Genomic DNA, 18,580 nt, shown 5'->3' with positions numbered 1-18,580 from the left:
ACAGGGTATTGGTAATTCCGAGAAGAGTGAGGGGATAGATTCCTTGCTCAAGGGCACTTCAGCCATGGAGGAGGAAGGAACTTATCTGCAGCCCTGTGATCCACAGTTCAAATCGCTAACCATTACACCACGGCTGCCCTTTGAACTATCAAGTAAAAAAGTATAACCTACTCTCAGAAGACCTAAATTGTTCTTTCTTCACTCTTTTTTTCCTCAACCAGATTGGACAGCTGTATTCGATGGGTTTGTGTTCTAGGGAGGACTGCAACAGAATCCTCTCCAGACACAAGTGGGACCTGGAGCAGTCGAGCCGGTACCTGTTCAGGTGGGCTCAAGAGGACCGAGGAAGAGACCGAGTGTAGTTGGATGGGAGATGCAAAAAAAGATTAGCGAGGAACAAACGGACATTGTACTTAATAATAAAAGACGTGCCATTTATTTTATACTTCACTTTGAATTGTATCCACTCATGAGCATCTTTCAAATGTTTACTGTAAGTCTACTGTAATGTTTTAGCAATGATTTTTAAACACAATTTTATATGCTGATAAATTTGTATATACTGGCATTTTGGACTTAAATAAATTGTAGTTGGTTTCAGAACAAAGATTAATGGCCACACTTCTTTTCCAAATCTCCCCTGTGGGTGGCAATGTGGAACCTGTTTCCATCGCTCAGCACTAGTCTCCACCCCAGAATAACATGGTTACCTCCCTCCAGGACATTCCCCATTGGCCAGGAATCTTAACACAGAGCCTAGTGAACTCGCTCTGGGTGGGGCGAAAGAAACCTCTTCTCCGTTTTCAGTCAAGGCCAAAAACGTCTGCACATCTCTGCTCTCTCCTGGATATTTTGATTAAGACAAGATTGCAGCAGGAAAGAATTGTCATTTGGTAGACCTTTTTAATTATACATTGTCTTACATTTTATACGTTCTTTTAGAATAACATGTTTAGGGAATATAAAAAACATAGTAACATTGTAAAATGAAAAGGCTGTAACAAAATGAAAGTGGTTAATTCAAACATCGTGAATTGGTATTGATTATAAACATAATAGGCCAGAGATGTTGCACAAAGTAACACCTCCATGTGTATATACAACTTGAACAACTTACAAAAGTACATCATACATGAACAGACGAACAATTGACACAGATTGAAACACCAGTGGACAAATGTTTAGGTATCTCACGAAAACAATGTGTTAATTCAGCAACTGCAATTCTACTGTTAAACTTTTACGCGTTTACGTGTTTTGCAAACAAACGTGCAAGTCTTGTGAAGCAGACCCTAACCTAAGCATCTCAACATACAGTGGCTTTGACATTTATAATGGCTTTGGGAGGTGAATGGAGAAGATAATCTGGATTGGTTGTCTGTAGCTGGCTGTGTTTTATTCTATATAATCTGAATTTCCAGATTGTTTTCTCCAGCGAATTTGCAACTTACTCCACACATGTTGAAGAATTTCTGTAAAAACCCTGCTGGATTATTTGGTTACCCCTGGCAACAAACTGATTTGGGAGTGTATCCCGTAAAGAGAAAATAACTTTCTCTAAGGACAAAACACTGCAGTCAGACCACATTTTTTTTTCTTTGCAAGAGACATGAGGTGGTAATCATTTCTTTGGCTTCACATACGAGGCCGTGACCTTCAAGAAATTCCGGCACCCTGACACATCCTCAGGTGACAGAGCAGCGTTCAGTAATAAAAAAACACAAATACTTGCTTTCTACTAGACAACGATTTGCCAACCTGGGAGTCTCTCTGCCTCATCACACAACAACTCACTCCGGTTTTCACTCCCCTCCCACACTGTCCCTCCCTTCATGTGTTGTCGATTTCCATTTGGCTTTAACACTGAAACTTCCGCAGACTTGGGAGGAAAAAGTGACTAAGGCTGGAGTTCCCACACCCTGCCTACAGCCTTACAAAACCTACTGTAACATCAACTTGGTGTTAGCAGTCAATGCCGTGTGTGTGTGTGTGTGTGTGTGTGTGTGTGTGTGTGTGTGTGTGCGTGCAAAACATGAAAAGAAAAAAAAAAGACAAAGACCCACTTAGCTTCCCATCGTCAAAAAAAAACAATGTTGTGCGCAGAGATGGTATAAAATAACCTAAGTACTTGACACTTACATGGTAAATAACACAATTATAAAAATGTAGAAAAGTTAGACTGTTAATTTGTCGACAGTGCACCAGTACAAATGGGCAACAAGATTGGATCGGAATGCCCCGTTGTAGAGTGAGTGGTGAAGAACGACATGGAAAAAAGAAAACTAACAGAGGAGTAATGATGTTGAAGAGCTGCAACTCCCACTGCTGTAGAGACCACCGGGTGGAAGGCACTGATGGATGGCAGGACATAACCCAGGCATGTAGATAGATAGGCAGGAGTAGAATAGCATAACAAGAGGCTAATATGGTCATCTGTGGTCTACACTATGCAAATCCACAGAGGGAGACCGCTTTTCTTGGTTCTTTCTCTCTCGCGCGCGCACACGCGGCCGCTCTCTCCTCTGATCCTTCTATGAGAAAACTGTGTTGCGTTGATTGGTCTCCCCAACTTTCTCAAAGAACATGAAATCCTACAGGAGACAGAAAACATTCATGAATAATTGTTTTAAGCAGTGTGAAGACAGCAGAACCTATTCTGAACCATTAAGGTCTCTGATCATTTGGCCACATTCGTACAAAAAAATGTGTATGTTCTTATTTGATGAAGATATACAGTTTACAATATTTTATTGTGCTAGTTGTGTTAAATGATACTACTTTAGATTGTCATGTGGGTTCAACAATCTCTGATACTCTGATCTATTGCTCAATGGTGCTGCTAGTTTGAAGACAGGAACTAGCCACATTGTTACATCATCTGATGCTGCATGACACTGTATTTTCTAAAAACAATGTAGTGATGGCATAAGACTGACTTTGGTTATATTGGCCATTCACGTGTAAAGTGCCATTGTTGTAAAAAGTGACATCAATTGGTTGATTCTAATTTAATCCCTGTCAAATTGCAGCAGTCAAGGTGTTACTGCTCATAGACACTAGTGATGACAATCATATGATCCACTTTTTACCCAGAATTGAGCATTGAGCCATAAATGCAATGGCAGCCTACAAGTTCTGCAGACGGAGGTAATTTCTAAACGTTTTAAGAAAACAGGCAGCAGTCATGTTAACCTAAGCGAACAATGATACCATAATACCAAGGTCAGTCTTCAAGGTCAACATTTCAGACTACCCTTTAAATTAAACCATTGCTGCTTTGCTGGGTCTTTACACTGCCCTGCATATCAGTCACACTGATTTTTTAATGAATTACAACTGAAAAGCTGTTACTCACAATGAGGAAGCATGCTCCCATCAACACTGCCTTCATTTTGACATCCATATCAAGAGGGAAGTTGATGCCAAAGTTGTCCGTGTCTGTAAACACCTCCTTGAGCAGGCCACTCCACTGTTTGCTAATGCGGCCTATGTTATGCCCCCCGTCCTTCCCCTTCAGCTGAGGAGACAAAACACCAAATTTCACCAAATTTCCAAAACAATCCTGTATTCTGCACACTTAGGTCACCACATTCTCTATATTTGACCGGATAATCTTTTCGAAGAGGGCATTTTATTTTATTATATTCATTGTTATAAAATGCCAGGCTCACTTTTAAAGGAAGGAACTGTCCACCCTTTTTTGATTTTCACATATTTGCAGTATAGCTTGGCATCATCACTGGAAGTGGATAGAACCATTAGCATCAAGCCACAAGTGATCACTGGATGGAAATAAATAGCCGTTTTTCTCAATGGTAAATTTACATTCATTTTAAAGAGGTTCATAAACACATTTGATGATGTTTTGTTTGGTTCCATAGACCTCCATGCTACGCTTAATATGACTATACTGTTGAATGAAGCAATGCAAAAACAGAGAAAAAAATCCTATGTATTCCCATATTTTCCCTGGGCTTAACTACATATGAACCATTTCCTGAAATGAAGTGGACTGTCCCTTTAAATCTTAGATTTTTTTTCTTAGTCCATAACGTGCCCTGTTTTGACCTACAGTTCATTATCACAAGATCTGTGACCAAACAATTGAATTGACGGATGTGTTCTAGGGCTTCTACCTCAAAGTTCACATCTCCACAGCAGTTGCAGGCGAAGCAGGGCCCCTCCAGCTTCATCACAGTGTTGCGGTCCGCATCTCGGATTGAGAATTTGGGATAGCACGGCGACCAGTCCTGCGTGATGAAGCCAATGGTGGTGCCAGGCGGTGCTTGGACCTCCATCTAAAATCCAAAAAACAAACTGCACTTTGGTCTTTTGTTTGTGTAACGGAGGCTAACTCGCAGAGTTGGCGTGGAACGTTAGTAAACCTCCCTCCCGAAAAGCCTCACACAGTCTTGATGCTGTTGGGCTGGAGGACTGGTCCTGTAGTCCAGCGGTATCGTACTGTGTCTCCCATTTCCAGACCGTTGTAGTTGACGAGGTGACAGGTTCGCGTCCCCAAGGGGGACGGACAGTGCAAGAAGACCTCTGTCACAGTGGTGCCGTGACCCAGATAGGAGTGAGGTTTAAGGGGGAGAGTGTAATGGAGGCTAACTCGCAGAGTTAGCGTGGAATGTTAGTAAACCTCGTTCCCGAAAAGCCTCATACAGTCTCGATGCTGGAGGACTGGTCCTTTAGTCCAGCGGTATCGCACTGTGTCTCCCATTTCCAACCGTTGTAGTTGACAAGGGGACAGGTTCGCATCCCCAAATGGGACTGACTGTGCAAGAAGACCTCAGTCACATTTACATGTAAACAGAATTGTATCCAGGGCTCTAAATTGACACCAGCCAACTGGCCAAATGCTGGTTTGACCCATTAGTCAGTGTGTTTCGCTAGTAAGATTTTATGTACTAGCCATTTTGATGGGTAATGAAAAATGATAAATTAGGGCCAACACACAGGCTGATGGCCAGCAGGATGTGGTGGTGTCAAAGATGAGGTGACCGGTTTTGTTCTCTGTGGGCGCGGTGCATGCCTTATATAGCCCAACTGACAACGATAAGCATGACAACACGGGAAGTCACAAGTATGTTGAATAAACAGTGTTTGACTAAATGACTAGGTGTGGGTGAGTGGTGGAACGTCTTCAACAAATGTGTAAATGAAACGCCCTATGAAAAAAGACACATGTAACCATGCAAAAGTACAAGTAAACAGATCTTAATATAATGACTCAACGTCAACAGATCCTAATTTGCTGTGCATTGCTGCCGCGTTCCTTGGGGATTACAATGGATCCCTGACCATGAGCCAACCCAGCCAATCAACGAGTGACATTTCTGTGTGGCAGACTGACTGGGCCCCTGTTTGCGCCGTGGCAGGCCAGGAATACCCTGTTACTAAGGTTAGAAAGACTCTCACATGACAACAGAGATGTGGAGTGGTGGCGGGTGGGTGTGTGCTAATGTATCCCAGACTCTTCATATGACACCCCTGGCCACGCTCCAGCCAGAGCTCTGATTTAATAGCCATTGAGGTGGAATGGACCGAGAGAAAGAGGCTGGTTTCTTTAAATAATAGCCCCATTCATTGGAAAATACCTTTCCCTTCCTGTTTTGTGATTCCCTTTTTTTCAAAAGTTTTTTTTTTTTTTAAGTTTTTAAGTTTTACACAAAAACATGGAAGATTCCCCTGTCTGTCCATCCACCACCCTCCACCCCCAACTTGCCATTCCAGACATGAAGTTTAAGTTGTACTACGTGAACCATTTGCCCACAATATGCATTACAAAAGCAAAGAAACACAATACAAAATATGTCATGCTACACTTCCATCAGAGTCCTTACTGGTTATAAACGACACATACATCTCCCATTTTTTGTCATTGAAGTCCATCTTTCCCAACTTTCTGCAAGACATTTTTTTCAAATCTTGGCAGCATGCACATGACTCATTTCTTGTACTTTGTACCAAGCAAACACAACCATGTTGTGTGTGGTTAATAGCTTTAATAGCTTTAATGTGTACATTAAAGCTATTAACCCCACACAACATGGTTTTGTTTGCTTGGTAAACTTGTACATACTAACCACACCTGCATTCTAGCACACACTAAACAGAGTGTCAAGCTAGATTTTCAGGTTTTTCAGGTTAATATGCTGCCCGCTTAGTAACACACACTCCCACCAGGTGGACAGTCACATTTCATCACCAGAACAGTCCCTCATTGTGAATGACTTCCAGGAATTGGCACCACCCCAAGTCTTTAGACGTACTGATTAACTTTTTGGAGGCCAACATTTTCTAGATGGCTGCAGTGGCATCCACATTGACGCCTTGACATTGGCGTCCACCAGTGTGTGATGTACAGGATCATGCTTCATTCATTTACCTTTATTTTGGATACATACTGATACAAACGTTCATACTGTAACAAACTAAAAAACTGACCGTACAAAAAAGTTTTAGCACGGTCATTATTCAGAATCGAAACGTATTTGGATATATTTCACATTGTGGACTTGGTATCATATTCTGGTGTACAGGAAATGCCCATCCCTAGAAGCCATTCACAATGGGTCTGTTGTAAAGGTGGCTGCCTTCAATATAGGGGTGGGGAAGTCCTCTGTACTATGAACACAAACCAGGATTTGAGACTGCACTTTAGGCCTATACTGAAGGCGGCCACCTTGACAACAGACGTCACCTTCACTAGGTCCCCTGAAAATATATCTTAATTGTATTGCAAATGTTATTTCTAAGATGTCTTTACAAAACGTGTCATATTTCATGTGAAACTGCACATTTAAATTATATCTGGGCCTGACATAGGTTGCCCTGGTGTAAAGAGTTAGCCTTGGTCATCTGTAAGCTTCCACTTAATCATCATTTCCCTATGCATCACGCCTGGGTCTGATATTCATGGGTGAAGGTTCATCCGTTTACAGCCATTTAGCAAATGGGGGAGGGACGAGGGAGGGGGTGAACAATAACACATCACATACAAGCAGTCTCATGTCATGACTAAATGTTTCCGAGCTGCAATCGGATCCAAACATTTCAAACTTCAACGGCGTTCAACCCAACCAAACCTGTAATCCTCTGAAATGAGTATGCATAATGAGACCAGGCTAATAAAGAGTAATCTAACACTGTGCGGTCTGGTTCTCGATTCTGATTGGCTGATAGCTGTGGTCAATCGAGAGTAAACCTACACCTTCCACCTGAAGATTCTATGCGCGTCCAAGTTAGACCAAGCGCATCTACGTTGTTAATGAGAATATTTTGCAGTTGGGGTAGGGAGTCTGCAAGAAGAGCACATCTTTGCACCATCTGTGGTTGGGGTCAGTCGCCTCCTTATCGAGTTTTTGTAGCGAGTGTGTCTGGCAGCACAACGCACGCACGCCGAGTAACGTTGCCGGGGTAACCACATTCACTTCCTCAAGTTTCAATTACAATAGGGTGGATGCATGACGTCAATTACAAAATGGGTGGACGCATGTTGACCAAATCCTGTGCGCTAATTAAGCAATAAGCCGCAAAGGCTGTGGGTTGTGCTCAATTGATAACGGGCAAGGGGACGTTTACGGCACTCCGCTTCGCGTCGTGCCCCACTCCCCTTGGCCGTTATCAATTGAGCACAACCCACAGCCTCCGTGGCTTATTGCTTAATTAGCGCACAGGATTTGGTCAACATGCGTCCACCCAATCAAAAGTTATCGCTCAAACAAAAATCTGTGAGAGAGGGACACAAAAAGGACACATGCGCAACCAGACAATTAGAGAACCGCAATCCTCTAGCACCCTATCAATCTATCGCTCTATCTTGAATTAACAATTCAAAATTGAATAGTTCCGTCGAGTTTACACTGCACTTTCATTTAATTCAGAAGTGTGAAGTGTTTACATGATGTTCTCAAAGCCGGAATGAAGTTTTATTTGGAGTTAATTCTGGATTAAATGTCTCATGGAAACGAGCCCTATGACTTGAATATGTGTGTAGTGACTGAATAGGATTGTGATTATGATTATGAATGAGTCTTACTTCCTGGAGACAGCAGGGGCACCAACAGGAAACGCAGCGGTAGGGCCGGATGAGGCGAATGACCTCTCGGTCCCCGTTGTCCTTGATTTTCATGTCGAAGCTGCGCAGGGAGCCGCAGCAGTTGCGCGTGCAGCAGTCGTTCTTCTCCTTGGCCTTATAGATCTTCTGGCCCAGGCTGTTCTTGATCTCGTACTGGTTGTTGGTTTCAAAGCCGATGAATGCTTGAGAAATGTCAGAAATAAAGGAAGAGATGAACGGGAAAAATCACAGGAAGTGAGTTGGAGTTTCAAGAAATAACAAATGAGAATAAACAAAACTAACAATGACATTTACAGCAAGCAATTAGTCTATTGTAACTTACCTTCCAGAAGTTCAACTTTCTGATGAATCAATATTTGATCAATCTGAAATAGAGTGAAAGTGAAAGAAGGTTGAGATGTTGACAGAAATGATTGCCTGTACATTGCCTATATGAAACAGACTAATTAATATTCTCCAAGTCTATTTTGTGATACAAAATGATCTAAAAAATACAATTACAATATTTCAAGATGACTTCGGCGAAAAAGTCACACAAATGTGACGGTCACAAAAAAAGAGGTGGGCAACCAGGCTTAGTGCACTACCACTGTTCCTGCTGTAATTAATCCAAATCTTCAGTCGTGTAGAGGAGTTCAGTGTTTCCCATACATTGAGGAAACTATGGCGGCCAAATTTAAACAAAAAAAAAAATTGTTTTTTTTTTTTTTTTTAATTTTTTTTTTTTTTTTTTTTTTTTCGATTTCCGTGTTTGTTAAAAGCGATTTCAATTACGATTTCCTTATTCCTTCGCATTTTCCTCCTGGAGTAAATACATCCTATAGAGAAAACCACAAGTGCTTGAAAGAGAGAGGGATCAAAAGCCTTGTCAAGTTGTTGTAGTTAACTTGGGTTTGGGAGCAATAAAAAAAAAACCTTCCGAGAAGGGACAGTTGGGATGAGTTTACTAACACTCCCCAGGCTTTGTTTTACAGTTGTAATGAGTTAGGTGACAGGCCTTCATTGACAAGGCAGAGGAGACATCGGGCTGCATATAGAAATGACTAGGTGCGATCGAGTTGTCATCAACGCATGAATGCGCATTTAGACAGCAATGCACCCTGGATGAAAATGCTGCATGACGGTTAGATTTCCTGTCAAACTTCGAAATTTCGTCGACGTTGCGTTGACGAGGTGACATGTCACATGGTGTAAAACTATCGCGGGATGAATGCGGCTGCAGACAGATCTTGCAACCTCTGCAGTTGCTTATCCCCTTCAACGCTCGTCGGCGCTCGTCGGCGGACTGCCTCCGAGGTCACGCGCCCATGAACTGGTTGGTCAACAACTCACTCACGTGTGTATATGGGTCTTGTCTCACATAGAGATGATAAAAAACCCGGAGGATCCGGTTGGAGAGCCGGGTAAAGACCTCACCCGAACAGACCGGATGGCTGTCGTGCATTGATCCGCCAAAGGCGGGTCAGACGGCATTTCATTAATATGTCAACAAAATGGCAGTTACAGCGCGAGAAATTGTGAAACCGGAATATATCCTCTTTAGTTGACTACAACAGCCAAGATCTAATCTCCCTAGTATGCTGTTCAGTCACGAACACTCACTGAGTAAAACCAAAGAAACTCAAGAGAAAGAACAATCTCTTAGCGGGGAATGCATTGGCCACGGTGTAGTACGGGGGCGTTGCCTGAGGACACGAGTGGATGGAAAATTAACTCCCTTGCGCATGGTCATTGGTCAGTGGCGGTGCGATGGATGCCATTTTCGTACTCCCTTGCACATGGTCAGTGGGGGCGACACCATGATGGATAATTTGTGGCCAAGTAACGGCAGCTGTTGGTCAGCAGTAATTGCTGGGGGTAATTAAGGACAGCTGACAGACATTCACGCTGTCCTATGACCTGTTCCACAGTGAATAACATTTCTGTACTCCCCTCGCCATCATTTCCTACTACGCTGGTATGACGTGAGTAAGCCCTCTTGTCTCAAGCCTCTTTGATAAAACTGAACCAACTCCCGCCTCGTCATTCATCGAGCCTGTTTGATCCATCCAGCCTATGCTGTGGCCAATTGAGTGTTTGAGTCGCGGATCCCCGCTCCCTATGCGTGTGCTTCTGACTCTGTTGAGGTCTACATTTTAATGTTAATAGTGCTCTGCCAACGTTTTAACATCTCAGTCTGTAGGCTACTCTTAGGGAAATTATAATCTACAGACGTGACTCGATCACTCACTGCGTTACAGCGTAGGCTACAGTCTTTAAAGCCACTGCTGCCGTCACTCCCCTCGTCCGAGTCACTCAGCAGCGGCGCCCTCGGCGACTCGGTGAGACGAATCCTGACTGAGTTGTTGGTAGCAGCGAATCCCCTACGGATCGGATCAATCGCTTAAGTTTCGTTTTTGCCACGAGTGTGTGAGTCGCAAGGCAACTCGGCAGCGGAAGCTGCCCGCTCTGCTGCTCGCCTCCTGACTGTCCCTGCTCAACTAGACTTCAGCTCCCAAATGTTTGACGTTTAGTCTTAAATACAAACACACACATTATTTATTGCAAAATCAGGAGCATGCCGTTTCACTGCTGCCAAAGGCTGTTCGAGTTGTGGTTGCATGTTTAGTGAGGAGACCCAGGTGGGTCGGATCGCAGCATGAGTTTAGGAACTGTTACATTCATAAAGTGAGTTTTGTTGATCAACTTAGCTACTTATCATCTTACTCTTTGATTTATCAACGTGAATTGATAAATGGAACAACAAAGGCGAGGCGCAGCTACTTAACGGCAGAAACGTTTTAAAAAATACATTATTTGTATGTATTTTTATTTATTTTAAATAAGTGATCCGTGTGATCCGTCTAATCCGGATACCCTCCTTGGAATGATCCAATCAATCCGGACGCCTCAAAGATTCGAGTTAAGCACCTCTAGTCTCACACCTCTACACAAGTTTGCGCAGGTCCCCACTTCAGCTCCTCCTCACTGCCTGCCCCCCCACTCCTCACACGTGGTGTGTTAGTAGAGCAAACCGGTGCGAGCTCATCGTCTCGTTCATATTTGTGGCCGACTTTAAATGCGCTGTATTTAATAACACCCACATCGTGACAACAAGTTCTCGCTGACGTCCGTTGCGCAACGTCGACGCTTGCAATGAAGTCGTATGGGCTTAATGTGCGGAGCCAAAATCTTTGGGTGGAGTACAGAGGATGGCGTCGCGAGGCTACCTGTGACCAGCAGCCCTCGTGTAGAATGTGTACGCCTATGTGTGTGTGGGGAAAAGGCATAGCCCCCCCCCCCCCTCGGACAAAAAAAAAATCCCGGCTGCCCCCATAGTTTCCAAAATTTCTGTGGGAAACACTGGAGTTAATGGTTGCCGTTACCCATATAAGCGTTACAGGTTATGAAAAATACAGGGTGCTATAAAACCTAGACTGGCGACGCCATCCTATGTACTCCACCCAAGATTTTGGCCTCACACATCGTCTGGCAAAAGCCTCGAGCTTGGTTCTCTCAGCCAATCAGCAAACAATTGAGAGTGGTGACGCAGAGCTCCCTGGCGACGTCCGTTACTGATTGGTTAAGGTAACACTATTCACACTTTTGTTTTGTTACTTGTATGCATTTGCAACGATATATCGTAACAGTCATGCTAATAAAGTACAATATGGGTTTTAATTTGAATTCGGAACTCCAATGAATGAAAATGGCAGAGTGCGATCAGACCATCTCCCACGATCCACGGAGACGGATTAAGGGGGGTTTAGAGTCGCGCGTTCGCGGGGGTTCTGCACAGAGAATGAGCCACAGCGCCCCCCTGTGCAGCGACAAAACGACCCCTGGCTGCAGTACACGCATGTTTCTCCCAGGCTGAAATGTCCGTGAGCTGAGCTATGCTTGAAGACGGTGATTGGTCAATGCGCTTACGGCAGTCCGGGGGGAACTCAGCCCTGATAGGTCAGTTGTGTTCTATTCTTCTACCCTACCGCGGAGGTTTGAAGGAAAACGAAAAACACGATGCAGATGACTTGGCAGGAAATCACTGGAGTATACTTGACAGGGAGAAGAGAAACTGTTTTTTATTTCAGTAGTACAACTTCCAAAAAATCAATTAGAAATATCCATAAAAGGCCATCATGGAAATGATATGTTTGTAGTGTGGTAGTAGCAAAGAAGCCTCTTTGCTCTTTTGTAGTGTGGCAGCTAGCTCATTAAAAAAGGGTTCGCTAATGTCCTGTAGAGTTTGAATGGGTTTGGCTGACAGTTGCTAAGCTAGCTGTTAATTAGATAGGCTATCTATTGTATTTAAAAATGGCTTTTGTTTCATTTAACCACCTCAACTGTAAAACATGAATAAAGAGAGACTCTTGTATGCTATCATCCATGTCTAATTACGCCACAACTTTTTAAATTAATAGCAAGAAGCCTCTTTGTTGATACAGTATATAGTACAAGTAGTGTGGCTAGCTAGCTTCTAAAACAGGGTTCGCTAATGTCCTGTAGAGTTTGAATGGGTTTGGCTGACAGTTGCTAAGCTAGCTGTTAATATGGCCATTAGATGTATTGTATTTAAAACGGCTTTTGTTTGGCATTTTAACCACCTGAACTGTAAAACATGAATAAAGAGAGAATCTTGTATGCTATCATTCATGTCTAATTACGCCACAACTTTTTAAATTAATAGCAAGAAGCCTCTTTGTTAGTGGTAGAATTACGTTTCAGGTGGCTAGTCAACTAGCTTTGAGTTTGTAATGACTGATTTAGCTGGCTAGCTACTACTAGGCCCCAGGTGTGAATGGCCATTCATGCTGTCTATTGTCTTTTAACATGGCGTTTGTCTTGCATTTAATCTCATGTAGTACTTGACCAAAAATAAACTGATGTTGTACCATCTAATTATGCCCCAACTTTTAGAAGTAGGCTACTAGTGGAATATTACGTTTTACATAGCCAGCTGATTAGCTTTGTGATTCATTCTAGGGACTGGGCTCAACTGAATGAGTTAGTTCGCCCCCTGTTGTCACGGAGGTGAATTGACGTCATTAAAATCTCCTCCTCCCTCCCCCCTTGCCCCACTCTTGAATTTTCGGCGGGAAAAAAAAACACCACGCCCTTTCGCACGCATTCGCATGTAGGTCGACTATGAGGCAATACCCCCCGCTGACAGTACGTCTATGCTTTACCCCGCAATCGGCACCGCGTGACTATGCATCAGCCTTTACTCTTGGCTTTTGCCAGACTGATTGACGGAGTCAACAGTCTGCTTTTCGCCCAGGCTATGTAAAACCCACAGCAGTCAAAGAAAGTACATGTAGCCATTGAAAGTGAACGTACCAAAATACCAACAGAATGCTATGATTCGATTTAATTAAATGGCCAATGTAAAGACATGATTACATGTTATGCGATTACTGTAAATTAGCTGCTCACAAAAATTTGGACATACGTAGAATGACGATACCAGGCCATTACTTAACCCATTGATGCCTGATGTTGCGTTGCGCAACATTGGCCCTGGCGCCTGGAGCTGCATTACGTAACATTCAGGCTAATGACATTTGAGACAACTGTATTAAAAATCTCTGTTTGTTTGAGATTAATGAACACATTCTAATGAAAGATGAGGGTCTTAGTGTTTAAATGCAACTTAGTGCATATTTGTATGTGCTTCAGAAGCTGAGATATTTAGGTTTTCATAGGCTGAGGGCAGCTTTTCTTAAAAAGGGCTCAGGCCTTCAGCACCCTTTTTTGCAGGTGCCTTAGGCGTCAATGGGTTAAGGTAGTTTAAAGTCCATAGACATACAATATTCCACAGTCTGAAACAGATTTCTGTCTCATCAGTCTGACCTGAGCGAGGTACTCCAGGCCTGGTGGAATCCCGACTGGCACAGAGACGACCGCTGCGGCTGGAGCAGGAGCAGGAGCGGGAGCGGGAGGGGAGGGCTGGTAGCCAGGATGGGGGGCCCCTGGTTCCGGCCCTCCGCCTCCTCCGTACTCATGCATGGGCATGGGTGGCCCAGGGCTGACTGGCCCAGGCTGATACATGATGGGCTGGCCTGGAGGGGGCTGATAGTCCATCTGGAACCCGGGAGGGGGTGCCTGGCTGGGGTCGCCGTACCCTGGTGGACCCATCGGGTAGGGAGGCATGGAGTAGCCACCGGGCTGAGCCATGGGGTACGGGCCCTGGTGTGGCGATGGGTATCCTGTTGAAACACACACACACACACACACACACACACACACACACACACACACACACACACACACACACCAAGGTGAGATGTATGAAGTAGTTGCATAGAAGACGGCCTTCACAGTGCAGGGGGAATGGGGGGATGCCAGATACCCCACTCATGGAGGATAGGGGAAGAGTGCTGGTTAATACCCCCCGGCATGGGCGGTTCTAGACAGGGGCCTGGTTGGGCCAGGGCCCCTGTAGATTTCCTCCTGGCCCCTGTTGTGGACCCTGTGCTGAACAGCCAATAACTTAAAATATGAATTTCTAAACTTATTACCTTACCGCTTGCCCAGGACAGCCACTTGTACAACTATTTATACACATCAGAATATCTTCATTTGCATTTCGTTTCACCCATTAAGACCGGAAGCAGCATCTGTGCAACATAGACAAGTTTCAGATCCCTCAGGTCTAAAAAGGTTCAGAAAATGGGTTTGCTGTGGTCCCAACACGATGGGGACATACTACGTAACTGAATTCTTCTGCTTTGCTAAGGCAACTGTGCTTGTGTTCGCCTTGCTTTCTGGATGAATGGCAACGCGGTCATGTGCACTTGAAATGGAGTGTACAAGTTGAGAGTCAGACTCTTCTGTTGTGCTAAACGTAATTACAAATGAATGTGCTCCTTTCAACATTCCCCTCCCTGAGACAACTGAATGAATCACCCTGCTAGAAGTAGGCTAACTGGTCCTATATTTCCATTCAGTGAAAGATTGATGAGATTGTGTTTCTTTCTTGCCTTATGGAATATAACAAAATATACAACAATTCACTTGCATAGTCTTTGTTTGATTCTGCAGCCTGCAAAGCTTAACTGTTGCACATCTATAACTTACCCTACGACTTCCTCTCGTGTTAGACAAGCAAACTATAGGGTTTGAAATTAATTTTGTCTACCTCAGTGGAAATATCATGTTTCACTTACCTGGTGCAGACATGACGGTGATGCAGTTTCCTCTGTGATGATTCTGCCTCCTGTGTCAGCAGGTAGGTGTATTCCTGCAGTAAATTAACAAACAAAAACAAACAAACAATCAGGGAGGGAATAATAATTCCTCCTCCAACTCCAACTCCCATTGTCATTGTGACACAGCACTCCACAGCACACAAGTAAACACTGCACACTGCACATAACGAAATTGCATTTATGCCTCACCCGTGCAAGGGGGCAGCCCTCAGTGGCGCCCCATGGGGAGCAGTGCGGTGGGACGGTACCATGCTCAGGGTACCTCAGTCATGGAGGAGGATGGGGGAGAGCACTGGTTGATTACTCCCCCCACCAACCTGGCGGGTCGGGAGTCGCACCGACAACCTCTGGGATGCAAGTCTGACGCCCTAACCGCTCACCCATGACTGAGAATAATATTCTCAGTGTAAAATAGAATAGAATAGAAATAGAATATGCTGTCCATATTCCATGCTGTCCATAGTGTCCAACCAATACATGGCATGAAGTACAATACTGCTATAGAACTACCTGTACATATAAACACAATAAAACTATAAAACTACTTCCTTCACACACTGATTAAAAAAATGCTATACAACAAAGCACTGTAGGCACTATGTTTGGGACCGTGGCACATGATCCGGATCGCTTCCCTACTAGGAGCATATAGGGCCTATAGGCCCACAGGCGACCTCTACACTAATGCTGCCAGTGCCATGTATTTATGGCAGGGTTCTAAAATAACACCAGCCAATGCTGGTGGTGAGATTTCAGTTTGGCTGGTAGAAAAGACAAATTTACTAGCCACTTTGACCCATTAGTGAAAGTGTTTGGCTGGTGAGATTAACGTCTACTAGCAATTTTGGCTGGTGATGAAAAAAGTTAGTTTAGGGCCCTGTTCATGGGCGTGGAATATGATCACTCCTTGTCCCACAATCCCAGCTTGACAGGCAGTTCAATGCTTATCCATCTAGCCAGAAATGAACGGCCCATTACTCTATATTGAACCTATCAAGTATTGCATTGATGAAAAAAGTACATGTAACGTCCAATGGTATCAGCTCAAAGATTTGAGCCATAGGCATGTGTTTCTAAAAAGCCATGGGCTGTGAGTTTGCCGAAAGGCATGTTTCTCCCTAATCACGACTAGACACAACAGGGAAAAGAATAAAGATTCCGCAGACTGACTGCGAAAGGACACCTCAGCCTGATCTCTCAGAACTCTGAGAGATCATGTTGCAGCAGCCGACCTCTACTTCAGTGGGTGCAATGAAGACCGAAAGTGACAGTCTGCCTGCCCCCCATATTTGTAAATGCTGACCGTGAATTATAAACAAAGGCAAGGACAGAAGATAGATAGAAGAAGACCACTTACCCCTTGCTGCACGAGAAATCTAATGTAGGTGTGAGACACGCTTTGGTCCAATTAAATGGAATACAACATCATATTCCCTTTTTAAACTTCCGATAGACCATTCCTTGATGGCGCGAACTGTTGCCTTTTCCTTTAGCCTACTTAAAACACACTCCGCCCTGAATTAGACTGTTTTGCCCCGATTGCGTATCTCCTCCCCCTATTGATGACGCACTTTCTCGGAAATGCAATCGGCATGCATAAATTGCGCAGCGTTGGAGGCTAGTATTAGGGTTCAGTTAATAAATTTGGCCAGACTGCGCGTTCTTGCTGCGATAATATCTCTCGGTTTTGCTTCTTGTGATTCAACCTAGGGATCTCTATCTGCGCAGATAGTAGAACTTGGTGGGCTGACTATGGTGAGGTGAAAGGGGAAGCTGAGCTGAACGCCAGACGCTTCCCAGACATTTTTGCAAGGGGAAATTGATAACTTGCGTTCTTTCGCCTCCTGGTGGCCAATGTGATGTCGAAACGACCCCCACCCCCCCCCCCCCCCCCCCCCCCCCCCCCCCCCCCAAATATTCCGAATCATCCACAGCAGCTAAACGAAGTTAATAACCTGCCTAATTTTGGCACCCCCATCCACACAAGTAGGAATTATCGACAGGTACAAATTATTTGAACTGTAGTCACAGAGCCATAAAAACCAAGACAAACAGACGAGAAAACACGTGCGCTCGCACGAGTGGCCCTCCACCAACGTCTCTTTGGTAAATCACATCACAAATCAGTTTCGCTCCCTCACACGCACTCACGCACAGAGCCTTTCAAATCTAGACAGTCACACTTTAACTGTTAAAAGTTACGCACGCACTCATAGGTGTGCACAGATAGGGAAGAGGCGGTGCTTGTCTACTGGACAAAATAAATGCCCTTTTTGACATTTTGGGGGGCAGGTGCTCGGGGGCATGTGTTCTGGCTGTCTTACTGGGCTATAGGCTATATTGTATCTGGGCATTATTGTCACATGCTTTTGATCATCAAGCATTTGAAGATGACCATGTCAACATGAACCACAGTGCAATGCAACAAAAAAATCCCCCCCCCCCCATTTTTGGCCACATCTATGCTTCTAGAGTAGACAAATATCAGTGTGTAACCCAATGCACTTTTGGAAACATTGTAAAAAAAAAAAAATCCTATAAACACACTTCTCAATCTTGTGGACAAACTTCCAAGAACAGTTGAAGCTGTGATAACTGCAAATGGTGGACCGACATCATATTGAATCCAATGGGGTTGTGGCAATATAGTGAATGTGTTTGAGTGACATTTACATTATATAGCATTTCCTCCATATTTAAAAGAAAAATATCATGATTTAGTCTGTTTATTCACGGAAATTGAGAAATGGTCAAATAACAATAATAAATAATAATATTAAAATATATATATATATTTTTTTATATATATAATGAAAACAACACGATATTTATTTTAAAACAACACAATACTAATATTTTAAGTAAGGAAGATATTAGAAATCAATAGGCTAGCCTACTCAGTGGAATAATCCTGAGTTTTAATTACAGTTTTCATGTTGGAATGCACTCCACTGGCCTTTCACATTGTTCTTTGATGACTTCATCCCACTCTTGGTGTAAGAGTTGCTCAGTTTTGTTTGATGGTTTCTGACCATCCATATTCCTCTTGATCCCATTCCACAGGTTTCCCGCGGGGTTCAGGTCTGGAGATTGGGATGGCCATGACTGGGTCTTGATCTGATGGTCCTTGATTGACTGAGCTGGCTCAGAGCATTGTCCTGCAGGAAAGAAAAGAGTTCTCTCAGAGTTGTGCGACATTGTGCGAGCAGAAGAAGGCAGAATTTCTTCTGTGTTAATATGAAGAAATATTATACTACGACTTATGTTGGTTGCAGGTAGCTTATTCTTGGGTATGCCACACAGTATAAGA

The 18,580-nt window shown here is 43.8% G+C and overlaps 2 protein-coding genes across 2 annotated transcripts in view; one reads left to right on the top strand and one right to left on the bottom strand.

The window, feature by feature from the left end:
• tnk1 (tyrosine kinase, non-receptor, 1) overlaps window positions 1–2,020 on the top strand; it is a 51,989-nt gene extending 49,969 nt beyond the window's left edge. Inside the window, exon 14 of the mRNA XM_063187384.1 lies at window positions 222–2,020. Within this exon, the coding sequence (XP_063043454.1) occupies window positions 222–362 (141 nt within the window). The 3' untranslated portion in view covers window positions 363–2,020. The remainder of the gene's footprint in view (window positions 1–221) is intronic.
• Window positions 884–17,080, bottom strand: LOC134437835 (phospholipid scramblase 2-like). Its single transcript, XM_063187385.1, has 8 exons — window positions 16,628–17,080; window positions 15,229–15,302; window positions 13,913–14,268; window positions 8,406–8,448; window positions 8,045–8,265; window positions 4,137–4,298; window positions 3,356–3,517; window positions 884–2,591 (listed from the first exon to the last, which is right to left on the bottom strand). Exons 2-8 carry the CDS (start codon window positions 15,239–15,241, stop codon window positions 2,532–2,534), a joined length of 1,017 nt encoding a protein of 338 aa, XP_063043455.1. The 5' UTR covers window positions 15,242–15,302; window positions 16,628–17,080; the 3' UTR covers window positions 884–2,531.
• Window positions 17,081–18,580: the final 1,500 nt, after the last annotated feature.

This window comes from Engraulis encrasicolus, chromosome 21 (genome assembly GCF_034702125.1).
Source record: "Engraulis encrasicolus isolate BLACKSEA-1 chromosome 21, IST_EnEncr_1.0, whole genome shotgun sequence".
In the NCBI taxonomy this organism is placed as follows: Eukaryota; Metazoa; Chordata; class Actinopteri; order Clupeiformes; family Engraulidae; genus Engraulis; species Engraulis encrasicolus.
Note: the sequence above shows the minus strand (reverse complement) of the source record. Positions and strands in the feature narration are given on the sequence as shown.